This window comes from Tachysurus fulvidraco, chromosome 2, assembly GCF_022655615.1.
Source record: "Tachysurus fulvidraco isolate hzauxx_2018 chromosome 2, HZAU_PFXX_2.0, whole genome shotgun sequence".
In the NCBI taxonomy this organism is placed as follows: domain Eukaryota; kingdom Metazoa; phylum Chordata; class Actinopteri; order Siluriformes; family Bagridae; genus Tachysurus; species Tachysurus fulvidraco.
In genome coordinates this window covers 10,054,943-10,078,499 of record NC_062519.1, presented here as the reverse complement: position 1 = coordinate 10,078,499, position 23,557 = coordinate 10,054,943, and the positions used below count along the sequence as shown (strand labels likewise).

The window sequence follows — 23,557 nt, the reverse complement described above, 5'->3', positions numbered from 1 at the left end:
CAATAGAAACTGTTGTCAAATGGGCTTAAATCAATGTTAAGCACATTTATTTTTTCCACTTCCACCAAGAAAACTTTATGCTGTATCTTGCCTAATGACATGCTAATGGTTTGGGTCCATTTAAAGAAAAAAGTCTTCTGGCCTTTATTCAGCAAAGATATGTTGCAGTGTTCGTTTTACAAATTACACTACTGTATACTGAATCACAGATTATACGTTAACACTATCTGATGGTTTGGATTCCTGTTGTGGCTTGTCCTTCATTTTATATATTTTTTAATGTTCTTTCTCCCCTCAGGTCAGAAATTACAGAATGTAAAGGGAATGAACTACAGACAGCAACACGTGTTTTTTATGCAGAAGGAAAAAAAATTGTTCCAAATGATAAATTATACAATGTGAGACAGCAAAAAAATCTATATAGATATCTTTTTATTAATTTTGAGTATCGTGGAGAAGTAATTTGAACCAATATACCTCCAATTAAAATATCCCTTACTGAGCCATATAAAGTGAGTACTGAGGCCCAGACACTGGTGCTTAAATTAAATAAAAATAAGTGTGTAGGCTTAATCACTCTTTTGTACAGACATTTTTAGACAGTTTATACATCTGTCTATAAAAGCAAGGCCAAAGGTAGTTGCCAAAAATATAGAAACGAGATCAGACGTGCAATAAAACATGGTTTAATCCACACTATGAGCACAAGCGAATAATGTGGCTGTGAAAAAGCCAGAGTAACAGTGTTACAAGCCACTTTGTGTTGGGCTGGACTTTGTGTTAGTCATGTCATGGAAATACACCTATTTCCCCCTTATTAAACCCACGTCAGTCGGTCACTAATCAGTTCCCGGCCAGATAATTCTCAAAACAGTGATTAAATCATTTTTGAAGATGTTTAACAAAAAAGAACTGGGAAAATGTGATTTGACCACCTTTGTTGAACTCTGGATTGTGTATTTTCACAGTAGACACAAAAAAGCAGCAGTTTTGTTCATGAAAAGGCCTTTCTTGTAGAAGGAAGTCAGAAGAGAATGTCTAAAGTGTTTTGAGGTGACAGCAAGGATACACAAGCCAAAACAAGAGCCCTTTATTAGATGAGCTTTATCAAAATACACAGCCCATTGAATCTTACGGTTCACTATCTACAACAGCAGGAGACCTAGAACAGAAATGTGAGGTTTAAACAGACACAGACTCAGCAGAAGTGGCCAGCTGAAGACTCCCATCCCTCCTGACAGGGTGGCCACGCCTCTGTATTAGGATTTTAACTCTCACCTGCAATGCTGTTTCTGACCTGATCCAAGTCTGGATGTTTTGCTGCTTTACAACGTGAGGATATTTAATAGAAATATATTTAAAAAGCGTTTTCATGTTAGCGTAATTAGAAGCTGAATTGCACTTTCGGGGCACGTTAACGGCGTGAATCAGAAGAAGAAAATGGTGGTTTTATCGCAATGGTGATGCAGTCGGACACATTCTGCTGGACGGAGCGACGCTTTCACCGCCATTGATGTCCGCGTCATTACGCGTTTCCTCTGTTAACTGCGGATACCTTTTTTTTTCTTTCTTTAAACATAGACACGGTTATGTCTTTATTTTTTCCAAACCACGCCTGTGTAAGCACCTGCTCCATGTCTCCATGGCTGTGTTACAGGACCCTTGGGTTCCTCTCCGAGGTTTAGAGAATTCTACCTCACTGCTGAAGCATCATTACCTGCTGAAATATGGCACGTGAGCTCCATTCAGATCTCTTTCCATTCTCTGTGACAAGACTGCAGGCTTGTCTAATCAAGTCATTTTCAGTGGATGTGCTGTGTTTATAAATGAACTTCGTGATGATGTGTTGATGAAGATTCCTGCATTTTTACCCTGGTTTCTTTGATTTCACTTTTGTGCCAATCGAATATTTTCCAATGAGGATCTCCTCTTTAACCTTTAGAGGCTTTATTTATTAGTGAAAACACACAAGGTACAAATTTCTGGTTCATAATAATCTTCTGTTTCCTCAATAATCTATATGGATTGGTGTATAATAGAACATCTTTAAATAATTTGCCCTTATTTGTGGATTGATCTTTGTTTGCTACAAACTTTGTTGATTAAAAAAAATAATGAATCCATTTACAGAGTAATAATAAAATAATGATTTATTATTAAAATGTAATCAAAACAGTTGAAACTCTTGTTTTGTTGTGTTGTTTAGTTTTGTTGTAGATTCTCAAACCAAACTGGACTTTTCCGACAATGTTTGATAAAAGTATTTTTTGAGGTATTTTAAGCTGTGTTCTGACCTGAGGAAGCTTTTAAAATCCAACCTCAGCATATAGTAACGATTAGCAAGCTTGTGGGTGTTTAGCAAGCTGTTCTGACTCGAGCTGTTTCATGGTAATAAACAGGATATTTACATTTTTATATTAGCTAACATCATGTACAACAGCTGTCTAAAATTAAGTATTGCTAACTCACAATAAATAAGAGAGTGGCAGGTTGTCTGTCTGTTTGGTATGATTCTCATTAGTGATCCCTCAAGTGCAAGTGGTTGAATGTTTGTATGATATATATGGAATGATGAACTGGTGGTTAAATTTGGAAATTGATCCAAACAGGTGTAATGTCACAGCAAGGTCAAATGCCTGATATAGTTTTTCCTTCAGTAGCATCTTTTCTGTATGATATTTATTGTATGGATATTTTATTCATACAAATTAGTGACAAAATCGGCTAGACTTGACTGTGGAGACATGATTGATGCTGTTGGCTTTGTGTTTTTCATGTAGTGAAAAGAAAAACATGATTTACAATAAAGATAAAGAGATATGATCAGCTGGCATCTCAATGGCCTCCTGGTCAAATTCTTAAGTACTATAACTTAGTTAATTGATATGCATGTTGTTTCTGTTTTTTGTACAGGGTATATTGTTATTTTGATTACCTTACCAAACCACCCAAATCATTTTTTTCCGCTTTTCTACAGGGTTTATTTTGAAACTGAACAGAAGACAGGAACCTGACAGAAACCTTTATTAATGAGTAACTGTGGAAGACACATAAGTGAGTGTAATAAATTACATTACTATGTTGGAACTGAAATGTAATGTATGTATGTTGTGTACAATTTTATATTTTCCTTCCATTTGTGTGAATACATCTTTAAGGTCTAACAGTTTTGATCTTTCAGGATGTAAGGTTTGAGTGTACAATATCATTGATAAGGCACTGTCCACATCCTATGGTGATTAAAGAAGTTTGGGTCACTACCATGGGTTTAGGTGTACCAGGTGAGTAAATATGGTGCAGTTACTAGGTATCTATTTTCAGTTTATTAAGGAATTATTGTGTGATCCTTTCCAACACTTAGCAATGTATAAAAACTGAATTTGGGGATTAAAAAAAACTAAATTAAAATGGCCTATTAAACTCTCTGGCCAGGCTTTCACTGAGATGACTCCATTCAATGTTTGAAGCATGGGAAACGTTCACAATCGCTTGGGTAGTTGTGTTGTGAGTCATAGAAAGCTCTTTGTAGGTTTGTAGCTTTGTATGTTTCACAGCTCTTTGTACTGTAGGTTTGTAGCTTTGTATGTTTCACACAGGTTTTTGAATCCCTTTTAGCACTATGCTGAGTGGACAATGCTCATATATTCAGTTATGAACTTTCCAATTTCTGGCAAATTGAACCCAGATTGAATATGCATGTTGAGTATGCTTGAATACAGCAGAGGTGTGTGTGTTTTTGCTGACATTTCAGTGTGTTTCTTTACCTAATCAAGAGCTTAGTATTGAGCAAAACAGTACAGTGTGCCATATCGCCATATCCTTGCAGCCATGCCAGTTTTCCACCTTTATTCCTGAGGGATTTGCTCTTTTATAATTGAGTATTGGTTTTACTTTGGACAAAAAACGTTTGCATAATGTTTGTTGTTTATATTGTTTTTGTGTTAGTTTGTCCTTTGTCCTCTAAGTGCGGTGTGTTCCTGTGCAGAATTCGAGGACTGCCAAAACAGCAAATTGCAGGCTAAGAAGATCTATGACCTGCAGGAAAAGAAGCAAAGTCTACAAACACTTTTAAGCAGTAGACAAAAGGAACTACGTCAAGTTTGTCTACTGGAGGCAGTATGTCAGTTTACCTTATAACTCTGGAAATATACATTGATCAGTCATAACATTAAAAGAAACTATCTAATATCATGACAGTTCTATTATTTTAACAGTTGTATCTATTGGTATATTGATTGAGAGATTCAAATCAAGTCAAGAAGGTTTTATTGTAATTTTAAACAGTTAAATGAAATAATGTTCCTCAGAACCATGCTGCTACATAAAACACAGACCTACATGTGTGTGAAGAGCTTGTGTAATGGATGCATGGGGGGCATCCACAATGTTTATATCTTTGCAGATGCAACAAGTGGTGTAATTGTGTGATTGAGGGATAAGAGACTCCACTCACCTTCTCAGTTGTTCTCACAGTAAACTTTAGGGTCTTGCTTTTTGAAATGGTGGACTTCCTTAGTCAGGCACTGAAGCAGCTACTCAGGATTTTCTCTATAGAATGTCTTTAGGGGTTGGCATGGGGTACCCATAGATAGATGGGTGACAGACGGGCAAGAAGGATAGATAGATACGCTATCTGCCAAAAGTTTTGGGACACCACTCCACATCATTGAATTCATGTGTTCCATTCACCTTTATGGACCTAGGCATGCAGACTGCTTCTATAGACATTTGTAAATGAATGGGTCGCTCTCAGGAGCTCAGTGAATTCAAGCATGGTACCATGATAGGTTGCCACCTGTGCAATAAGTCCATTTGTGAAATTTCCTTACTACTAAATATTCCACGGTCAACTGCTTGTGGTATTATAACAATGTGGAAGCGATTGGGAACAACAGCAATTCAGCCACGTGCTAGGCCACGTGAAATCACAGAGAGGGGTCAGCACATGCTGAGGTGCACAGTGTGTAGAAGTAGCCAGCTTCAGATTAGCTTAAGAACTGAGTAGAGAGCTTTATGGAATGTGTTTCCATGGCCAAGCAGCTGCATCCAAGCCTTACACCACCAAGTTCAATGCAAATCATTGGATGCGGTGGTGTAAACCACTGGACTGGAATAATCACACTTCTCTGCCTGGCTAGCGGGTTTGACGGTTGCCGGAAGAACAGTACTTGCCTGACTGCATTGTGCCAAGTGTAAAGTTTAGTGCATACCAAGACATTTTAGACAATTTCATGTTCCCAGCTTGGTGATGGCCCCTTCCTGTTCCTACAGGACTGTGCACCAGTGCACAAAGCAAGGTCCATATAGGCATATAGCAAGTTTGGTTGACTGGCCTGACCTCAGATAGAATGAACACCTTTGTGATGAATTGGAGCAGAGACTGCAAGCCAGGCTTTACCGTCCAACATCAGTGCCTGACCTTACAAATGCACTTCTAGAGGAATGGTCAAAAATTCCCCTAAAGACACTGTTCTTTAGTTTTTCTGTCCCGCCTTGCAGCCTAATGAAATGTCTGGTAGCAGCGTCAGCGGCGCTGGCCATTGGGCTGCACCGCTGCTGTCCTCTGGCAACGAATTTCGTGGGGCGAAGAGCGGCTTTTAAGTCAGATCACGTGGCAGTGCAGGTGCCGCTGTCACAGCAGGTAGATGGATAGATTGATAGAAGGGATGGGATATGTACTGTACCTAAAAACACGTGACCTCAGTAGAATGCAATTCTCTTCATTGAACTGAATGTGTTCTGTCACATTTCTAACAACACAACAACAATAATAATAATAATAAAATTAAAAATTATGTTGATAATTATAGCTAAATAATCAGATCAGAAAGCTGGCTTTGTACAAGCCAGCATAATCATTATCATCATTGTGTTTGTAGGAACTGACAGGGAAACTTTCATGTGACTTTCCTCTGGAAGTGGGTGAACATCCCCCGATTGTGCAGCGCAGAGCTGAAAAAGCATTAAATGACACTTCAAAGGTAGAGGTAAGTAAAAAAAACCTCACTTTGTCAATGATAGAAATTTTCCTAGATTTAATGTAATCTATTCTACAATCATCTGACTTTTGTCCAAAAGACTGATGTTACTTCTGTGGTAAAAGTAAATTCTGAGCCACTGTAATTCAATTAAATTTTGCTTGTGAAAACAGTGACTTTATTTTTTTCTTTATATTCTGGTTGTATACGGTCAAATCTGAATGTAAACTGAGCATACATAAATTCCTCCAGTAGTTTCCTTATTATGTTTTCTTGTACAAAGGCAAAAGTCTTTTATGCTATTTAGGCCTATTATGTTGTTTTGTACAAAGCCAGGATTCTGTTCTCCTATTTAAAATCATTCTTATTATTTTTGTTATTATTGTTGGTGTCTGGCAGTCATATTGTTAAGAGTTTCAAATATAATGAGTAATTTGAAATCAGTTTTGTGAAGATCAAAAATGCTAGTTTCAAGTAAGGGTTTTATATTATGCAAATTATTTTAAATATGAGTGGATGGGGATAAAAGTTCAAAAATGCACATTTTTATGGTTTCAGCCAAAGAATCAGCACAAGAAAAAAATACTGTACACCCTTTTCTAAGATTTTTTTTAAGTGCAAAACATGTATGATGGCTAATCTGAGAGAGAATGCATCAGATACTAAAAGGTCTTTCTATGGACCTAGCACTTATTAAAAATTATATGCAATTTGTTGTTGAATCTGCATTTTCAATCTCATTTCTGTATGCAAGGACCTCATGCAAAAACAACAGTGAATATCATTTCTATATGTGAATAAGGGGTAAAGAGGAGGATATTGTTAGTCCTTTAGATGAGTACAGTAGAGGCACCATGACATGTTGACTGGGTTGAGGAGTCTTGGGCAGGCAGGGACATTCAAAGATACTGAGAGATGATTACACTTTATTTTGAGGTTATTTGCATGTTTTATTTCTTGGTTTGTTGCGTTTAGTAAAAGAGTAGTTTGCATGTCTAAAGCTCAAGTGTCCAAGATCACCTGGGTATAGTATAGATTTTCATGTGACATCTTTTCTATAATTGTTCTCTAGATTTTGACCCTTTCAAGTCGAGCTATACTGCTAAACATGGTTATTGATATACATGTCATCCAATTTCTGCATTTCTTGTCGTTTATTTTGCATTAGTAGTCATTTTGTACACAAAAAAGGCATTTCCAAAATATTTGCAGTTTAGTTTGGTTTGTCTCATGTAAACATTTAAATATAGATAAATGAGGCACAATGAGTATATTTTATACTATTTTCAACAGGAAGAGAACTGTACATCTCACTATTCTGTAATAATTAATAATCGCACTTTGAGATTTTGCTGAGATGGTAGTAATGTAAAACTGGATAAAAACACCACATGCAATAGAAATATGGAGAGTCTGGTCTTTTTAATTCAATGTCTTTTGGTTGGATTATATAATATTCACATAAAACCATGAGATTCCGTTTATGATACCACATAGAAACCATGAGCATAGAAACCTTTGTTTGGTTTCTCTCAAGGTTTCTTTTCAAATCATCTAGGGAATAATTTTAGTGCTACCAGTGTATAGATTCCGGATCAAATGGAAAACTTTAATTTTAAAACCACCTGCTAATACAGTGTAGATCCACCTTTTGCTTCCAGAACATTGCAACAACCTAAACAATGTTTAGGTAGGTGATATGTGTCAAAGTAAAAGCCACATGAAAGCCAGGACCCAAGGTTTCCCAGCAGAACTTGCCCAGAGCAACACACTGTCTTCGCTGGCTTGCCATCTTTCCATAGGGCATCCGGGTGCCAACTCATTCCCAGGTAACACAGTCATCTAGCCATAACATTTTGTTTTTGTTAAAGTCACTCAGATATGCATGATTACCCATTTTTCCTGCTTTCAACACATCATTAAAAGACTGTTCACTTGCTGCCTAATATATCCCACACCTTGGCAGGTGCCATTGTAATAAGATAATCGATATTATTCACTTTCCCTCAGTAATTTTAATGGGATTGTTGAATTTCTGTAAAGCTGATTTATGACTATAACCATTGTTAGAAGTGCTACACAAATAAAATTCAATTGAAAATGTATTGAGATTGTCTAAGGAATGAATGAATGAATTATTTCATTCATTCTTTGCATGTAAACAGTCTTTCCATCATCTCATCCCATGCTGAAAAATAATTATTATTTTAAAAAACTATATAATGTAAACATTATTATTTTTCATGCCACATTATTTGGGTAATTTTGTTATATAATAATTTTGAAAAGTTGGATGTGTGTGTAAATGTGTGTCAGTCCCTGAGTGTTGAGGAGACTAATGGCTTGGGGGAGGTAACTCTTACACAGTCCTTACACAGGGCTCAAGTACATCTCTACCTTTTTCCATATGGCAGGAGGGTGAGGAATCTGTGTGAGGGGTATGTGGGGTCCTTCACAATGCAGTTGGCTTTGCAAATGCAGTGGGTTCTGTAAATCTTTTTGATATAGATATAATCATTTACAATATAATTTACAATGTCAAGGGAAGCATTGTATTGTCCACTTATTTATTTGTTGAAAGTCTATGTACAGTATGCTATTGCATAGTTTGTATAGTTTGTACTAGCTGTATAGTCTGTTCTTGCTCCGGCCTATGTATCTGTCAAATACATAGAGTGAATTGTTTGTACTGATGGCATAGTCCGTACCTGCCCCTGCTTCCTTGTTTTATGTTTTATGTCTGTTTGTATGTTGCACCGTCGACCTGTGAGACATGACCTCTCGTTCCACTGCATGTCCCAACATGTAGTGGAATGACAATAAAGCTAACTTGAACTTGATATAGGGAAAAGAGACTCAGATGATCATGTCCGCTGTCTTCACTATCTGCTGCAGGGATCTTGCAATTTGAGACAGTGCAATTCCCAATCCACGCAGTGATGCAGCTGCTTAGGATGCTCTTGATGGTCCTGTAAAATTTGGTCAGGATGTGGTGTGGACTTTTATGATACTCCATAAAAAAATTCGAGGCACTGCTGGGGTTTCTTCTTGATTGATCTTCTGTTGAATAATCAGGTGAGATTCTCCACTAGGTGAACACAAAGGAATTTGGTGGTCTTTACAATCACCACAGAGGATCTGTTGATGTTTAGTGGATAATTATCAGTCTGTGCTCTCCTGAAGACAACAATTTCTTTTGTTTTGTTCAAATTTAGACACAGGTTGTTGGCACTACACCAGGTTGCAAGCAGTTGAGGAGCTTTGTATGCCGACTAGTCATCATTGCTGATGAGACCCACCACAGTCGTGTCATCAGCTAACTTGATGTGGTTCGAGCTGTGCATTGCTGCACAGTCATGAGTCAGCAAAATAAACAGCATTAGACTTGAACACACATCCCTGAGGTTGCAGAGAGAGGTGTTCAGGCCCAGCAGGCTTAGCTTTTTAATCAGATGATGAGGACGTTTGTTTTGAATGCTCAACTGAAGTCTATGACCAGCATTTTTTATATATATATAGATATATATATATATATATATATATATATATATATATATATATATAGCAGAGATTTAGTCTTGGTGGAGCCTTAGCATTAGCACTGGGGGGGGGGGGGGGGATAACAGTGGTGAATTCCCATGGTAAATAAAATGGTCTGCTTCTAACAGTCACAAACTTCACTAACGATCAGTAACTTAAAAACAAGCACCATTATTGCATCATTACATGTTGATATAAACACAAGCCACCACTTAGAGCTTCACCACACAGCACAAAATGACCTGAGCTTATCTGGGTGGCGCAAGGATGCATGATTTTAAAATGGTGCAAAATAGTGCAAAACACAGAAGAAAAGTGACAGTACAGTGGTGATTAACACCATATCAGCTGTTCAGTGCAGAAACAGCCACAGGAAAGAAGCTATTTCTCAGTCTATTTGTTCTGGCTCTAAGACAACGGTAGCGTCTGCCCGATGGGAGAAGTGTAAACAGTCCGTGGTTGGGGTGAGCGGGACCTTTGATGATGCCCGTCGCCCTTTGCAAACAGCGTTTTTTGAAAATGTTCTCCAAGGTGGGTAGTTCAATACCGATGATTTGTTGGGTGGATTTCACCACCCCCTGAAGGGCCTTACGGTCTGAAGCTGTGCAGCTGCTGTACCACACTGAGATGCAGTTTGTGAGGATACTCTCAATGGTACATTTCTGATCAGGATGGAGGAGTTCAGAGACCAGGCGAGGTCCTCCGAGATGTGTATTCCAATGAACTTGAAGCTGGGTACACGCTCAACAGCAATTCCGTTGATGTAAATTGGAGGATAAGTGTGATTGCCAGCATGTCTGAAATCCACAATGACCTCCTTGGTCTTTTTGGTGTTAAGTTCCAGGTTATTAGAAAACATTGTGGGCAGATACAATAAAAGAATAAAAAATAACTAGATTTGTAAAGTTCGTCGTGACAAACTTTGATGTTGGCTTTGATGGTGCAAGTATTCGCAAAGGCCAGTGCTTTTTGGAGGCGGGTGGACAGAGAGATTGTGAAAGCTACTGGACCACTAGGACCTCACGTGACGTCACGTGATGTGGCCAGAATACACATGAGGCAGTTCCCCTCATTGTGCTGAGTGTTTTGAGATATGACATGTCCATGTTGTGCAAATTTTTGATTTTGCTTGTTTTGGGGCAGGGCTACATGTGACATCACGTGGTGTCGAGTGACGTCACCAGAATACCCAGTGGGGTGCCAATACCTTTGGCAAAAAGTGGCTACTGAGGGTTTGGACATTTCATGTCAATACTGCAGTCATTATGGGATTCTACTTATTATACTACATAGAACAGTACATGCAATTCTTAATGTTGGATGTATAGTGTGTGTGAAAGCTTAGAGGACTTTTTGGAATTCCCCATTCAAGTCTATGGGATGTTCAATTGTCGACTACGGGAAAACCGAAAATTCCGTCGGAACTCTGAAATGAAAATTTCGTCCAGAATAAGGTCCAACAGAACCTGTCTGAGTTCGGTGTAAATCGCTCGAAAACTTGCCGAGTCATAAACCTCAAAAGTTTATAATGGAAGTCTATGGGAAAAAGGCCACTTTGAGCTTCCATACCGGGAATGCCGGAATTCCGATTGCTAAGAAAAATAGAAGCAAAAAAACTTCAGACCAGGGACTACGACATATATACGAATTTGGTGCATGTGGCTCGAAAGCCCTAGGCTGCATTTTTTTTATAAATTTCTGGCTAATAATAATAATAATAATAATAATAACAACTAGATTTGTAAAGTTCGTTACGACAAACTTTGATGTTGGCTTTGACGATGCAAGTATTTGCAAAGGCCGGTGCTTTTTGGAGGCGAGTGGACATAAGGGTCAGTGTTACTTTTGGAAGCAATTAGACAGAAAGCTAGGGTACCAAAACATTTGGAGTTAAGTGTAGATGAGCATGTGATGTCATCCGAATACCCTTGAGGATGTTCCCCACATTGGGCTGAGTGTTTTGATATGTCATATGTCCATGTTGTGCAAATTTTTTATTTTCACCTGACATCATGTGACGTCATTAGAATACCTGTGAGGAAGTTCCGCTCATTGTTCTGAGTGTTTTGATATGTCACATGTCCTTGTTGTAAAATGTTTTTTGATTTTGCATATTTTGGGGACGGGGCTGCGGTACAACCAAAAGGCCAGTCGGTACACCAATTTAAAACTTTGTTCAGAGTATCACCCTAAAGGAGCTGGCCGAGTTTGGTGTAAATAGTTAGCAAGCTTGCCGAGTTATAAACCTCCAAATTTTATAATGGGAGTCTATGGGGAAAAAAGGGCCAATTTGAGACCCAGTACCAGAAGTACTGGTACTCAAATCTCTTAGAAAAGTAATAGCAACAAACTTCAGACCAGGTTCTACAACATATCCGAATTTAGTGCATGTGGCTCGAAAGCCCTAGGAGGAGTTACTATTTATAAATTTTTGTCTAAGCTTAAATAGGAAAACAGAATGTTGGCTTCTAGAAAGCCAACATAATAATAATAATAATAATAATAATAATAATAATAATAATAATAATAATAAGCTTATAACGGAAATCAGAATGTTTGCTTCTACAAAGCCAACATAATGACTGCAGGACTAGTCTAAGGATTAGGCTATCTGAAGGAGCAGGCTTAAGTAGGACACCCCACACTCTTTGTGGTGGCATCTTCTTTGGAGTCTGTATGCTGTATGGTCACAGTTCTGTGGAGGTTGGTGATCAGTGAAGAATCTATAATGAGCTAGGCTGGGATCCATGAATGCTCCTAAGGCCCATAGAATTTCCAGTCCACCAGGTAATACATACAGTACCCTGCTGCTTGGAGTTGATGGGTGTCTTGACCTGTATGATGTATGCAGGTGTGCCCTCAATTTCCAAAGGGGGAGCTAGTTCAGCTTCAGTCAACCTGGTGGGATGGCAAGTTTTGAGCAGATATACATTAAAGGTGGGTGCTATTTTGTAATGTGTTTATAGTTCTAATCGGTAAAATACTGAACTAATCTCTGATTATTTTGAAGGGACATATGAAATGATGACTTAACTGTCATTATGGCATATTGAGGCAAAGGTCTCAGGTTGAAAATCGGGGCATTTTATTTCAGTCCAAGATGTATGAAAATTGTTTTCTTGCCTGTAGAACTGGGGAGGCTGATGATGAAATCCTGAACTACATATGACCAGGATCCCAGTAGAATGAGGAGTGGTACTTGGAAGGTAGTTGGCAGGTTCAAGACTGTGCACAGATTCAAGAGGCTTTCACATAATATTAATATTTTGATGATGATAGGGGAAATTTGCATTTTTAAACAATGATGTAGCCAAACCAAGATGAACTCAATGACCATTATGCAGAACTAGCTGCCTCAGTGAATCCACAGCAAAAACCACAAAGCATTTGATGTTGAGGGTGGGTAGAAAGAGGGGCTGCATTTGAAATGTTCACCTATCTCCATGGTCTTTTGTGTGCACCAGATGGTTTTGTAAACTTCAAGATCTATACAATTGTAAAATCAGTTCTACAATAGAAAGTTAAATTTGTTGGTGAGCTTTTTTCAGAATCATGGGGAGTTCTTCTGTCCTTGTAACTGTTAATCACCTTGAGTGATGGTGGGTTATTATCTGCAATGTGGCTTCTCAGCTTGTCTAAGTATTTACACTCAGCTGCTTTGATCCTTTTTATTCAGCCAGTATTTGGCCTCCTAGTAGAGAATTTTGTCCCCACTCTTAAATGCTACCTTTCTTCAAAGCTGTGTAAATGCAACTGGAGACCATGTATTTTCATTGCTTTGCTGTTGTTAAGATCCATTTGTCATTGCAGAATCCTGCAGAATTTTTCCCCCACAAAGAGCAACCATAGTTATTTACTTGGGATTTGTTGTGGTTGTAGAATTAACATTTGGGGCAAGTTTGGGTTTCTGTGACATAAATAAACTGGCAGATGTGTCTTGGTATACTAGTTCCCATTGTAGATTATCACTGAGGTCGTTCCATAACACTATTTTCAAAGCAGACTTGCTTCATCCAATCTCTGCAGCCCAAGTATGGACAGGTAGAGCTTAAATGGCTAAGGATTGTCAACCTGGATTTACTAATGATTAAAATCTCTCTCCAGCATCTTTTCTCAGAGGTTGTATTATAAGAAGGCAGAGACAAGACGAGAATGGCTACACAAGATATACATAACTCGAAATTCTGACAACCTTCAGAGCTTTATGTGGGCAAAATGGTTCATGTACTTTTATACATGAATACATTAATGTTAATATTTAACAAACAGGAAATGAAGAAGTGAAGTAAAGGAGTGATTCAAAATTCATTAGAGGATGCCCTCTAGCAGACTGCAGGGGAAATGTCTGTTATTTCATGTGTGTCCCCATACATGTTTTCTGCTTTGCTTTAAAAATGTTGGGTCATGTTAAGCGTGGTGTACAAAATATTAAGTGTGTGGGACAATGTACAGGTAAAAAAAAAATTATTTTATATATTAAATGTTATCTTACATTTTCTAAACCCACAGCATAAAGCATTTATTATTCAGTGCACTAAATCTTTAGGTGTCTGGGTAACTTTAACTGTATGCAGGATAACCTGGGCCAGCGAAGACAAGTGAAGACTGGATTCAGTGGCACCCCCTGTCAAAGCACTGAGTCAGATAAAAATGCTTTACGCAACAAGAGGACGGTTCATCGTGGATGTCACACAGGTGATGCATCTACGTAAAAGAGACAGACTTCATGATCAGATCAGAACTAAGAAAATTTTTGACATCCAATGTAGTAGTATATAATGTATGGAATTTCTATAACACATTTATATAAGATGATGTTTAAATTAATTAAGCTCACACTTTTTTTACTATGGAAATAGGTTTGTGTATGTACATACAGTAGGATCCATAAATACTTGGATATTGAAAATGTTTGCTGTTCATCAAATTATATTCAAGTTGAAATGAAATAATACATATGAAATCAGTGCTTTCAGCGTCAGAGTGCGAGTACATTTAAATCTGATGAATTACAAAATGTTTGTGAATCCCCTTTTTAAATAATTTAAAGTAATTGCACAATTGGCTACTCCGTTGTTTCATGGTCAGAGTTCATGTGGTCCATGTGCTATTCCCTTATTATTTCACTTACAAGTAAACAGATAAAAGGTCCAGAGTTGATTTGTTGCATGGAACAACAAAAGGCCAGATCATGGAAAACAACTAGTGGATGACAGAAGAATGGGGTTAAGAAAAAAAACATTTGCCAGATTGAGAACACCCTATAGAAGGTAGGTGTGTCTGTGTCTAAGCCAGCAATCAAGAGAAGGCATCAGCAGAGTAAATAGAGAGGGTTTATCCAGGTTCTGGTATTATGGTATGCAATGTAATCCCAAAGATATTAAAATAGAGAACAACAAACACTTGATTTACATTCATAAACACTTAATTCTGAAATATTGTTAATCTTCATCTCTCAAACTTTAGAGAAATATTAGCTGTAGGTATGCCACTGCGCCACTATCATGTTTTACGAAACAATCAAGGCACTTCAACAAATACCTTTTTGTTGTGAAAAATTCAGTAATAAATATTAGAGAACAGTAACTGCTGCAGCACAGAAGAAGATTGCAACTAAAATTTGATGGTTAATGTTTCTAGTGGGACATTACAAACACTAGTTTCTCACATTTCTCTGTTGTGATAATGGTCCACTCTTCTTCTATGCTCTTGTAGTAATAACTTTGTTGTCAAGTGTTTTCCAGAGATTTTTCAGTTGGGTTTAAATCAGGACTCTGGGCTACCCATTTCGTTATTATTTGCTTATATTCACTGAACTGCTTTACCCATTTTACAGTGTGACTGGGCATTGTCTTGCATGACAATTACAGCCTGATTAGAAGATGCTAGCAAGGAAGAAACTACATATTGCTGAATGTGACTGATAAACATTTGCATTTAGCCTTCCCTGTCACCAGAAGAGGATGAACCCCTGCTGCAGGAAAATATTCCTCAAACAATGAGACATTCTTCCCCATCTTTCAGTGATTTCTTTACACATGTTGAGTTCAATCTGTCCCCAGTTTGACGTCAAACACTGTTTCGCATCAGACGAAAATAAACCTGCCTGTATTTCTCAGCATTGAGGACACCATTAATACTGACCAAATCTCCTGCTTTTTATCTAGTGCATTTCTTTCCTTGGCCAACTACTGTTTCTATTTGCTTTTTTATAATAGCTTGAACGGCACATCTTGAAACCCCAGTCTGCTTTGAAATCTTTGTTTGAGAGAGACGTTGCTAGTGCAGTATAACTACCATGAGTCCCGAAACATCTTTTAAGTAGTAACTGCTTTAGAGCAAAGAAGTGGAATGTTTTGCAATTGCAATCCATTCGCATAACCTGAACTGACTGCAAAACACCCCAAGAGCAAGCAGTAACTAAAGATGGCTGTAGTAAAGGCCTGTCAGGACATCAGCAGGGAAGAAAAATGGGTTCAACCATATACAACTTTCATTTCCTGATATTCACATCTAGAAGTGGATAAATCAACACAATTATAAATGAGAACTGAAATTTTCATGTATCTTATCCTATTAACTTTTGCTCTTAAATCCAAATGTCTTCAGTTTATAGCAAAAAATAAAGAATTGGCCTTGCCAGTATGTTTGGAGGAGATTGTTTGAAGTTGCAATTTTATTTGCCCCTTATCAGATATAAATATAAATATCTTTAAAAACTTGAATACCATTAAAGCTGGTAGCCTGCACTTGGAGTTCATTTTCATGATTTAATTTATTCTAAATAATGGTAATTTATCCTTTAATTCATTTATTTATTATCCTGTGATGGACAGCTAAAATAACATTTATGGGTCTGATTGTATATTTGTACATCTTAAACATTACTTGCATTATAGCCTGGTTTTGGCATTATGCTTGTCAAGAGTTCTAGTCTAACCTAATAAATTTTTTTTTAATTTGCAGAGGAAACAGTTAAATCAGAGAGCTGTTCTTTGTCAGATTCGACACCCTCCCAGGACAACGGTGTGTCAGGAATGAGAGGTAACTTTATTTTAACAAATATAGATTTGAAAACTTTATATACAACTCACATATAGAGACTATTTTGTATTAAAATCCCAGCAGTTTTTGATATACCCTACCATGTTTTTCTGTCATTTTCCCCTTTGTATTTATATTTTAATCCCCACAAGTTATGGATATTAAAGTCCTCCATTACAATATAAGGTGGTAGTAACTCTCCTATGATTCTGTCCAATTCTTGGTATGTTACAGCAAAATCAGGAGGTATATAGATAGAGTAAAGTAAGATATTTTTGCAGTGTTAAATGAACTGCTTTTGCCTGCCTTGTAGTGTGGTGTATATATATTTTAATGTCTGTGAATGAGAATTTCTTATTAATATAGTTGAGCCACCAGATGGGTTGTGAATATTTTGACCATATACACAATGTAAACTGTTTCAGGGACAATTTGTGGTAAGCCGGGTCTCCTGGAGGCAAAAAGCAAGATGATTAAGCACTGCAGCTAGATGCAGTAATTCTGCAAAATTGCCTTTCATACCACAACAGTTACACTGTATTATATGCTTATCCAAGAGGACAGAACAAGGGGATGCCCCTCATTTAAAAACCTTTGGAGAGAGACTATGGCCATGAGTCATTTTAACATATTTTAACATCATATTATTTAATATCTGGTAGTTTCTAAGTAACTTCTGTCTGGATTTTGACTGTTTGTATGTGTAGGTTTACAATTGCTGCAAATGTTAGATTAAAAAGTATGGAATCCCTTAACTAATCTTCAGGCCTTTGTATAGTTCATTTCCTTTGGCCATTATATCTTTAGGATTTAGGAAAAGAATGGCAGACTTTTTAAATTGGCTAGGTGGTTCTCTGTACAGATGCTGCATGTTTACAGTCTGTACAATCTGCTCCGTGCCTTTCCTTTTACAGTTAAAGCAGGTGGATTCCACAACCAGCTCATCTGTGTTCAAACATTTGACAGTTAAAACACCTCAGTGGATTAGTTATAAACATGTTAACAGGAACAATTAAATCACCCTAATTGAATCTTTACTGGATTTTGGGGTCTGTTGAAGGCTTTTCTGAATTTTCATATTTTTGAAGAAAATGTTGGTATTGGGAGCTACATGTGTGCATATGTTTATTGAAGCATAAGAAATTTAACCATTATCAGTAGCTGTAATGATTTCACTGACCTCAGGTTTTTAATATAATGATATAGAGTGCCAATGCTCGTGGATTTTATTAGATAGATTCATCTAAATATCCTGAAAATAATTTGAATTACATTGTGCAACTCCATAAGTATTGGCACCCTATACTTGGCAGCTATCCTGAAAATAATTTGAAACACATCATTACTACAACATACATATCTGATGCCACCAAAGATAGGACCATATACACTACCTATCTATTATTATTATTAATAAGCAAAATCATAATAATAATAATAATAATAATAATAATAATAATATTGTTATTATTGTGCTATGACTTTTTTGTAACTGCTCTGAATTAGGGTTTTCCTGTAGTAGACAATCAAATATCCCCAAAATGCTCATTCACTTTGAAGGAATGTTCAGAGTCTGGCTCAGAATGCTTGTTTTTCTGTCTGTCTTATTAACATTACAAGCATTGACACCCTATCTATCTCTTTTTATGAAAACTGTGCATTACCTTCACATTTTAGCACATTTTCTAGTTATTAGAATGCCATTAGACTTCTAAATTGGAATTACAATTTACCTATTACAGAAGCTCAAATTGGCCAAAATTTCCATTGACGTCCATTGATGTCTGTAATAACTCAGATTTTTTTTTTTTTATCACCAAACTCTTTTCTTCTAATGGTGTCACTCTTTCATTCTTTATCTACTAATAATACACTCTCAATTTATCTCTCTATCCATCTATCTCTATCTACCAGTCTCAACAGCTAAAATAAGTATAATCACAAATCTACCACACCATGAAACCTTAAAAAATGCTCATCTCACAAAAAGAGCCGTGTTATGGGTATTCTAGTGACCTCATGTTCATAGTGACTCCTAAAATAAGTGCAATCAAATTATTATTGGAACATAAAGCCTTCTCTCTTTATAGGAAAGACGTATCGTGCACAATTTGTTCAATTTGTTTCAGGAGAGAATGTAGAAGAAAATTCTATTAGAAACAGTAGGTGCTTGGATCCCTAAAAATCCTATTATCCAAATTGTTTTTTAAGCACAATGTTCTTGGCACTCCTAAAAATCTTTAACCTTCTGGATACTTTGAAATCCACTGAACAACTTGTTCACTCTTGTGGTCCACAGAGGATTTGACTTCTAGTGTGGTTTCTGAGAATCGCTCACTTTCTCACCCTCGCCTGGCCTCAGGCAGTCCTGATAGTCGCCTCTTTAAGACACTGTCTCCAGTGGAGATTTACTATGAGATGAGGACTTGCCATGACTCTGCCTCTAGCTCTGTCAGGTAAACGGAATAATTGTTTGCAGCATTGTGCCTGGCTTCTTTGTGTTGTATGTAATAATTCATGCATTATTGTTTCCCTAGCCCAAGTCATTCCCTGCTTAGAAGTGCATCCAATGTGGATGCCATGAGTGTACCAGCCACACCTGTACTACCTCAGAATATGCCAGTCTGCATTCATGTGAGGTACAGTGATTATCATATTATGCCTGAAATTTCAATTCTGCTACACAAATTAATTAATGTTGTATTGAGCATGTGTATACAGAATGATCAAGTAATGGTACTAAAGATTTTACTTCCAACACTTTTTTCATAAAAGCCTCTCTTTTATCACTATCAGGTCTGAAATGCCTGGTGATGTAGCACTAAAGCAGTGGGACAGAAGTTTGGATGTTTCTCAAATTGTTCCACTGGCATCTCATGAGAGTTCCTCCTCACATCATACAAGTTACGCATACAATTCTCTTGCCCGCCGTAGCAATAGCTCTGAGGCATTGCTTGACCGCTCCAATCATCATCACGTATTGGCTCCCCGAAATGGCATGTCTCCAAGAACTGGACCCTATAAGAGCTCCGAGTCCTTGACCGACAGCAAGCTAAGGCACATACACTGTGGAAGCCCAGAAAAGCAGCTGGGTGGATCTAAAGAACAAGGTCACATGCATTCATCAGTTAAACAAGGAAGAGGGGCTGCTTATGATGAGACACTGATGGACTATATGATCAAGCCACAAAAGAGACCAGTTCAGTCCCGGCAACACATTTCTTTAGAGCACATATGGCCTGACCTTTCTGCTGTTCCCAAATCTGGGACCTCAACTCATTGCAATGTTTTTTCTCATTCCCAGATGCACCTAGCATCTGCAACACCAACATACAGCCCCATATATGTGCAGAGTTACCAGCCTAAACCACGTAGAGTGAAATTCACACGGACTAAGTCCTGTGGTCCCTTTACACCTCTCCAGCAGCACAGCCTGGACCATTTACTGGTTTATGCTTTCGAACCTACCAACCTTTTATCTGGCTCCACTGCATCATCCTTTCCAAACCTACTACACCACCCAACAGAGAAGCTTAACTCTACAGTCACTTTTAGTAGCAAACCTGGGCCTTTCTCCTTGCCTGCTCTGGATGACTCTACCCGCAGCCTACACAAGGCTTTGGCACTGGAGGGCCTCCGTGAATGGTATCTAAGGAATGCACTAGGTTATCCCACTGCAGCCAGGGGGCAAGATGGTCTTCACCTGCGCCCCCCCACCCACCTGGTGCACATTCCCTGGTCTGTTCCACTGGGCCCACTCTACTCACAGCCACATATCCCCCAGTCATCCTCATTTCATGGGCAAACACTCTATGGCAGGTAAACCACACATCTTGCTTATTGTATTTTGTTTTGAAAGAGCGTATTGTTGCCAAACTAATTCTAAATCAGCAATTATCTTTCTGTTAGGTCTGAGGAGCTCTCTCACTACACAGAGCCATTTATCTCCAAGGAAACCACACAGAAGGAATCTAGCTCAGATCCAGGAACTCTGGTATGACTGCCAGATCACAGTATAGTAAAAACCTACATAAAGATTTATATTTAAGCATAAATCTTATGCCTATTTTCAGAACCAAACTCAAGTTGTACACTTGATGAAGAGGGATTAATGGTTTTATAAATAAAGATAGAGAGTATTCACATGAAGTTGGGTTTGCCCAACTTCACATGTGCATACTATTGAAATAGCGTATAGTTATGTTGCTATTACATTTGTATATGATTTGGGCAGCTGTATTAAGCTAATCTTTCCATATTCTTTAAATATATTTTCATGTATAAATAGATATAGATGCATTCATTTAAAATGTTCTATTTTCAAGCTAATATAATTACAGATTTATGAGTTCAATAAAAAAGTATATTATGTATTTTCGATGTTTTCAAACTTTGAATGTGTAAAATACATTCTGGATCAATACCTGTATGTAGCTATGAAAAGTGCAATGAACCATTTAACAACCTCAAAACCGGGGAAAATTGTTATCAGATGAAATGCTTTTATGAAAATCTAGGCCTGCAAAGACTAAAAAAAAAATCACTTCCAAAACTATAATATACTACAATATAACAATGTTTTGCCTTCTATTTTGTGCTGCAACTTTTAATGTGATTTTTGTATCTACCGATTTCTATATAAGACTACTTTTAGTGTGCCTATTTAAAATATTTGTTAGCATATGGTAGGCTGCTTCAAGCCAAAATCAGAATTTACATTTCTATAATTGTTTGGAATCAAAACATGGGTACGATAGCAAGTACAAGTCACCAAATTGCAGGCATATTGAAACATCCTGTTGTATTTGGACTGTGCAACATGCAGCTGTTAGATACACTGGCTATGCTGAGCACCTACACTGTAGAAACAAACCTACTCAATAAAAGTGAGGCAAACATTTTCATGAAATTTATTTGGGTAGATTTTATCCCATTTTTATGTTGCACTGTTTATAGTTAAATAGCTAGTTTGGTAGAATTTGCCCACCGTGACTAATATCCTTTCAATGAAATTGAAATTATTTGCATTGGTTGCATTTACCACCCTCCAAAATCCTTATGACCAAAGGTTTGTGGACACCTAATCATAACACCCATATGGTCCTTTCAAAGCACAGCTATATTGATGTCTTTGCATTTTGTAGCTCTCTAATTTTACCTGGCCTAGAGCAAATATGTTCTAACATTACAATGTCTCTGTGCAAAAAGAAAGATCCATAAAGACATAGTTCGCCAAGGTTGGAGTCAAAGATTCTGAGTGGCCTACCTGAGCATTGCCCTTAACCCTGAAGTACTGTAACACCAACTTGCATGACATCGGTATCTGACCTCACACATTAAATAAAAGTGAAAAATAAGCACTAGTTTAAGTATTTCAGGAAAAGAAAACATTTTACCCTGAGAGACCAGTGCTATTAGATGCAGTGCAAAGAGTGAAGAGATCTGGTCCATTTTTGGCTTTGTAGGCATTGTTTTAAATCTAATGTGTGCAGCTACTGGAAGCCAGTGGAGGGAACGCAGCAGTGGGGTGGAGTGTAAGAACTTTTCAGGTTGAAAACAATTCATGCAACTGCATTTTGGATTATTTATTGATGTTGAATTGTGATCAGAGGTAGACCTGCCATCAGAGAGTTGCAGTAGTTCAGTTTCTAAATGACAAGAGGCTGAACAAGCACCTGAGCAGCCCGACTCTCTCTCTCTATATATATATGGCCGAATCCTTTATGATTATATTTCCACCAGACATGCTAAGCAGAAGCTGTAGGATCTGGGGGAGGGAAGTAGGGTCATCAGCATAGCAGTGGTAAGAGAACCATGTGAGGATATAACTTCACCAAGAGAGGGAGTATAGTGGGGGAAACGGAGAGAACAATGTATTGAGCCTTGCAGGACACCAGTGGACAGTGGAGGTTTTGATGGCTAAGAGAGCGATGCAAAAAAAATCCCCACAGCCATGCTGAAAAATTCTAGAGGAGAACAGTCCCAAAGAGTAGAGGTTATAAGAGCAAATGGAGGACTAAATCTGGAATAGGTAAAAAGCATATGTGAGTGAGAAGTTCAGGTGTCCACAAGTTCAGGTGGTCATATCTGGCATCATTTAAATACTAAAAAATTCCATAAGGCCAAAAAAGGGAAAAATAACAATGTAAAAGCATTGTAAGACAATTATGATGTTTCTTTATTCTTTATTTTCAAAGTAGACATTTAAAATAAATGTAATGGTATGTCTTGTATTTATGGTGTCTTATTGTGCAGAAAATACTGTATTTATTTTAATGTATTTATTTTAATTCCTCAATTCTTTCTACTGTGGTTATGTTGGACTGGCATTACACTACATTATGAATTGTTTAATAATTAAAGTGTAGCATCATCTGTTAATGGACACTTCTAGGACTGATGTACCTATTGGAAACCACCCTTTAATAGAGAATGTTCTTTGTAAATGCAAACTTCTGGTTGTACTGTATTTTGAGCTGAGTTATGTGCACGTAGTGAGTTAATACTGAATTTGTGCATGTCTCTATTCAGACTCAGATAGAACCAGGGACCTGCATGTTGTTTGGCCAGTTGTGCCACAGATATGAATGCAGTTATCTGCAATCGGAGGTTGAACGTTAATTATACTTGTGATAGTAATTATTTTTTCCAGAACCACACTGGATCTGTGTAAACTCTGAATTCTTCAAGAGACTGTGTAGCCTACTTTGCTATTGGGATCAATAGCTCTAAATACAATCATACAAAATAATAAATAGTAAATTACTTACTTATCTGTGAAGAGATGATTTCTTGTCTTTCTCATGATACATCTTTCTTATCTTAAATTCTATCTTATAAATGACAGTGTTTAACATGTCAATTCATGTTATGCATTCAACAATGCATTTGTTAAGCGAATTTTAGCTCTGCATTACATTTTTAAATAGCATTAGATATTTTCCAGAGAGATCTGGATAAAACAGCAACAGGATATTACAGAACATGGACTAATG

At 37.4% G+C, this 23,557-nt stretch overlaps 1 protein-coding gene across 5 annotated transcripts; it reads left to right on the top strand.

Moving 5' to 3' along the window:
• The first annotated feature begins 202 nt into the window (after positions 1-202).
• Positions 203-22,040, top strand: ccdc120b (coiled-coil domain containing 120b). Of its 5 annotated transcripts, XM_047808074.1 has the most exons (12): positions 203-1,332; positions 1,658-1,730; positions 2,978-3,054; positions 3,168-3,281; positions 3,986-4,116; positions 5,880-5,987; positions 14,093-14,213; positions 16,485-16,562; positions 18,862-19,018; positions 19,100-19,201; positions 19,359-20,381; positions 20,472-22,040. In XM_047808074.1, the coding sequence occupies exons 3-12, from the start codon at positions 3,030-3,032 to the stop codon at positions 20,560-20,562; spliced, it is 1,950 nt and encodes a 649-aa protein (XP_047664030.1). In that variant the 5' UTR covers positions 203-1,332; positions 1,658-1,730; positions 2,978-3,029; the 3' UTR covers positions 20,563-22,040. The 5 variants fall into 5 exon arrangements, with proteins under 5 accessions (XP_047664030.1, XP_047664038.1, XP_047664024.1 ...); XM_047808082.1 differs by lacking the exon at positions 1,658-1,730; XM_047808068.1 differs by having other exon boundaries at positions 203-1,734.
• The last annotated feature ends 1,517 nt before the right edge of the window (positions 22,041-23,557 follow it).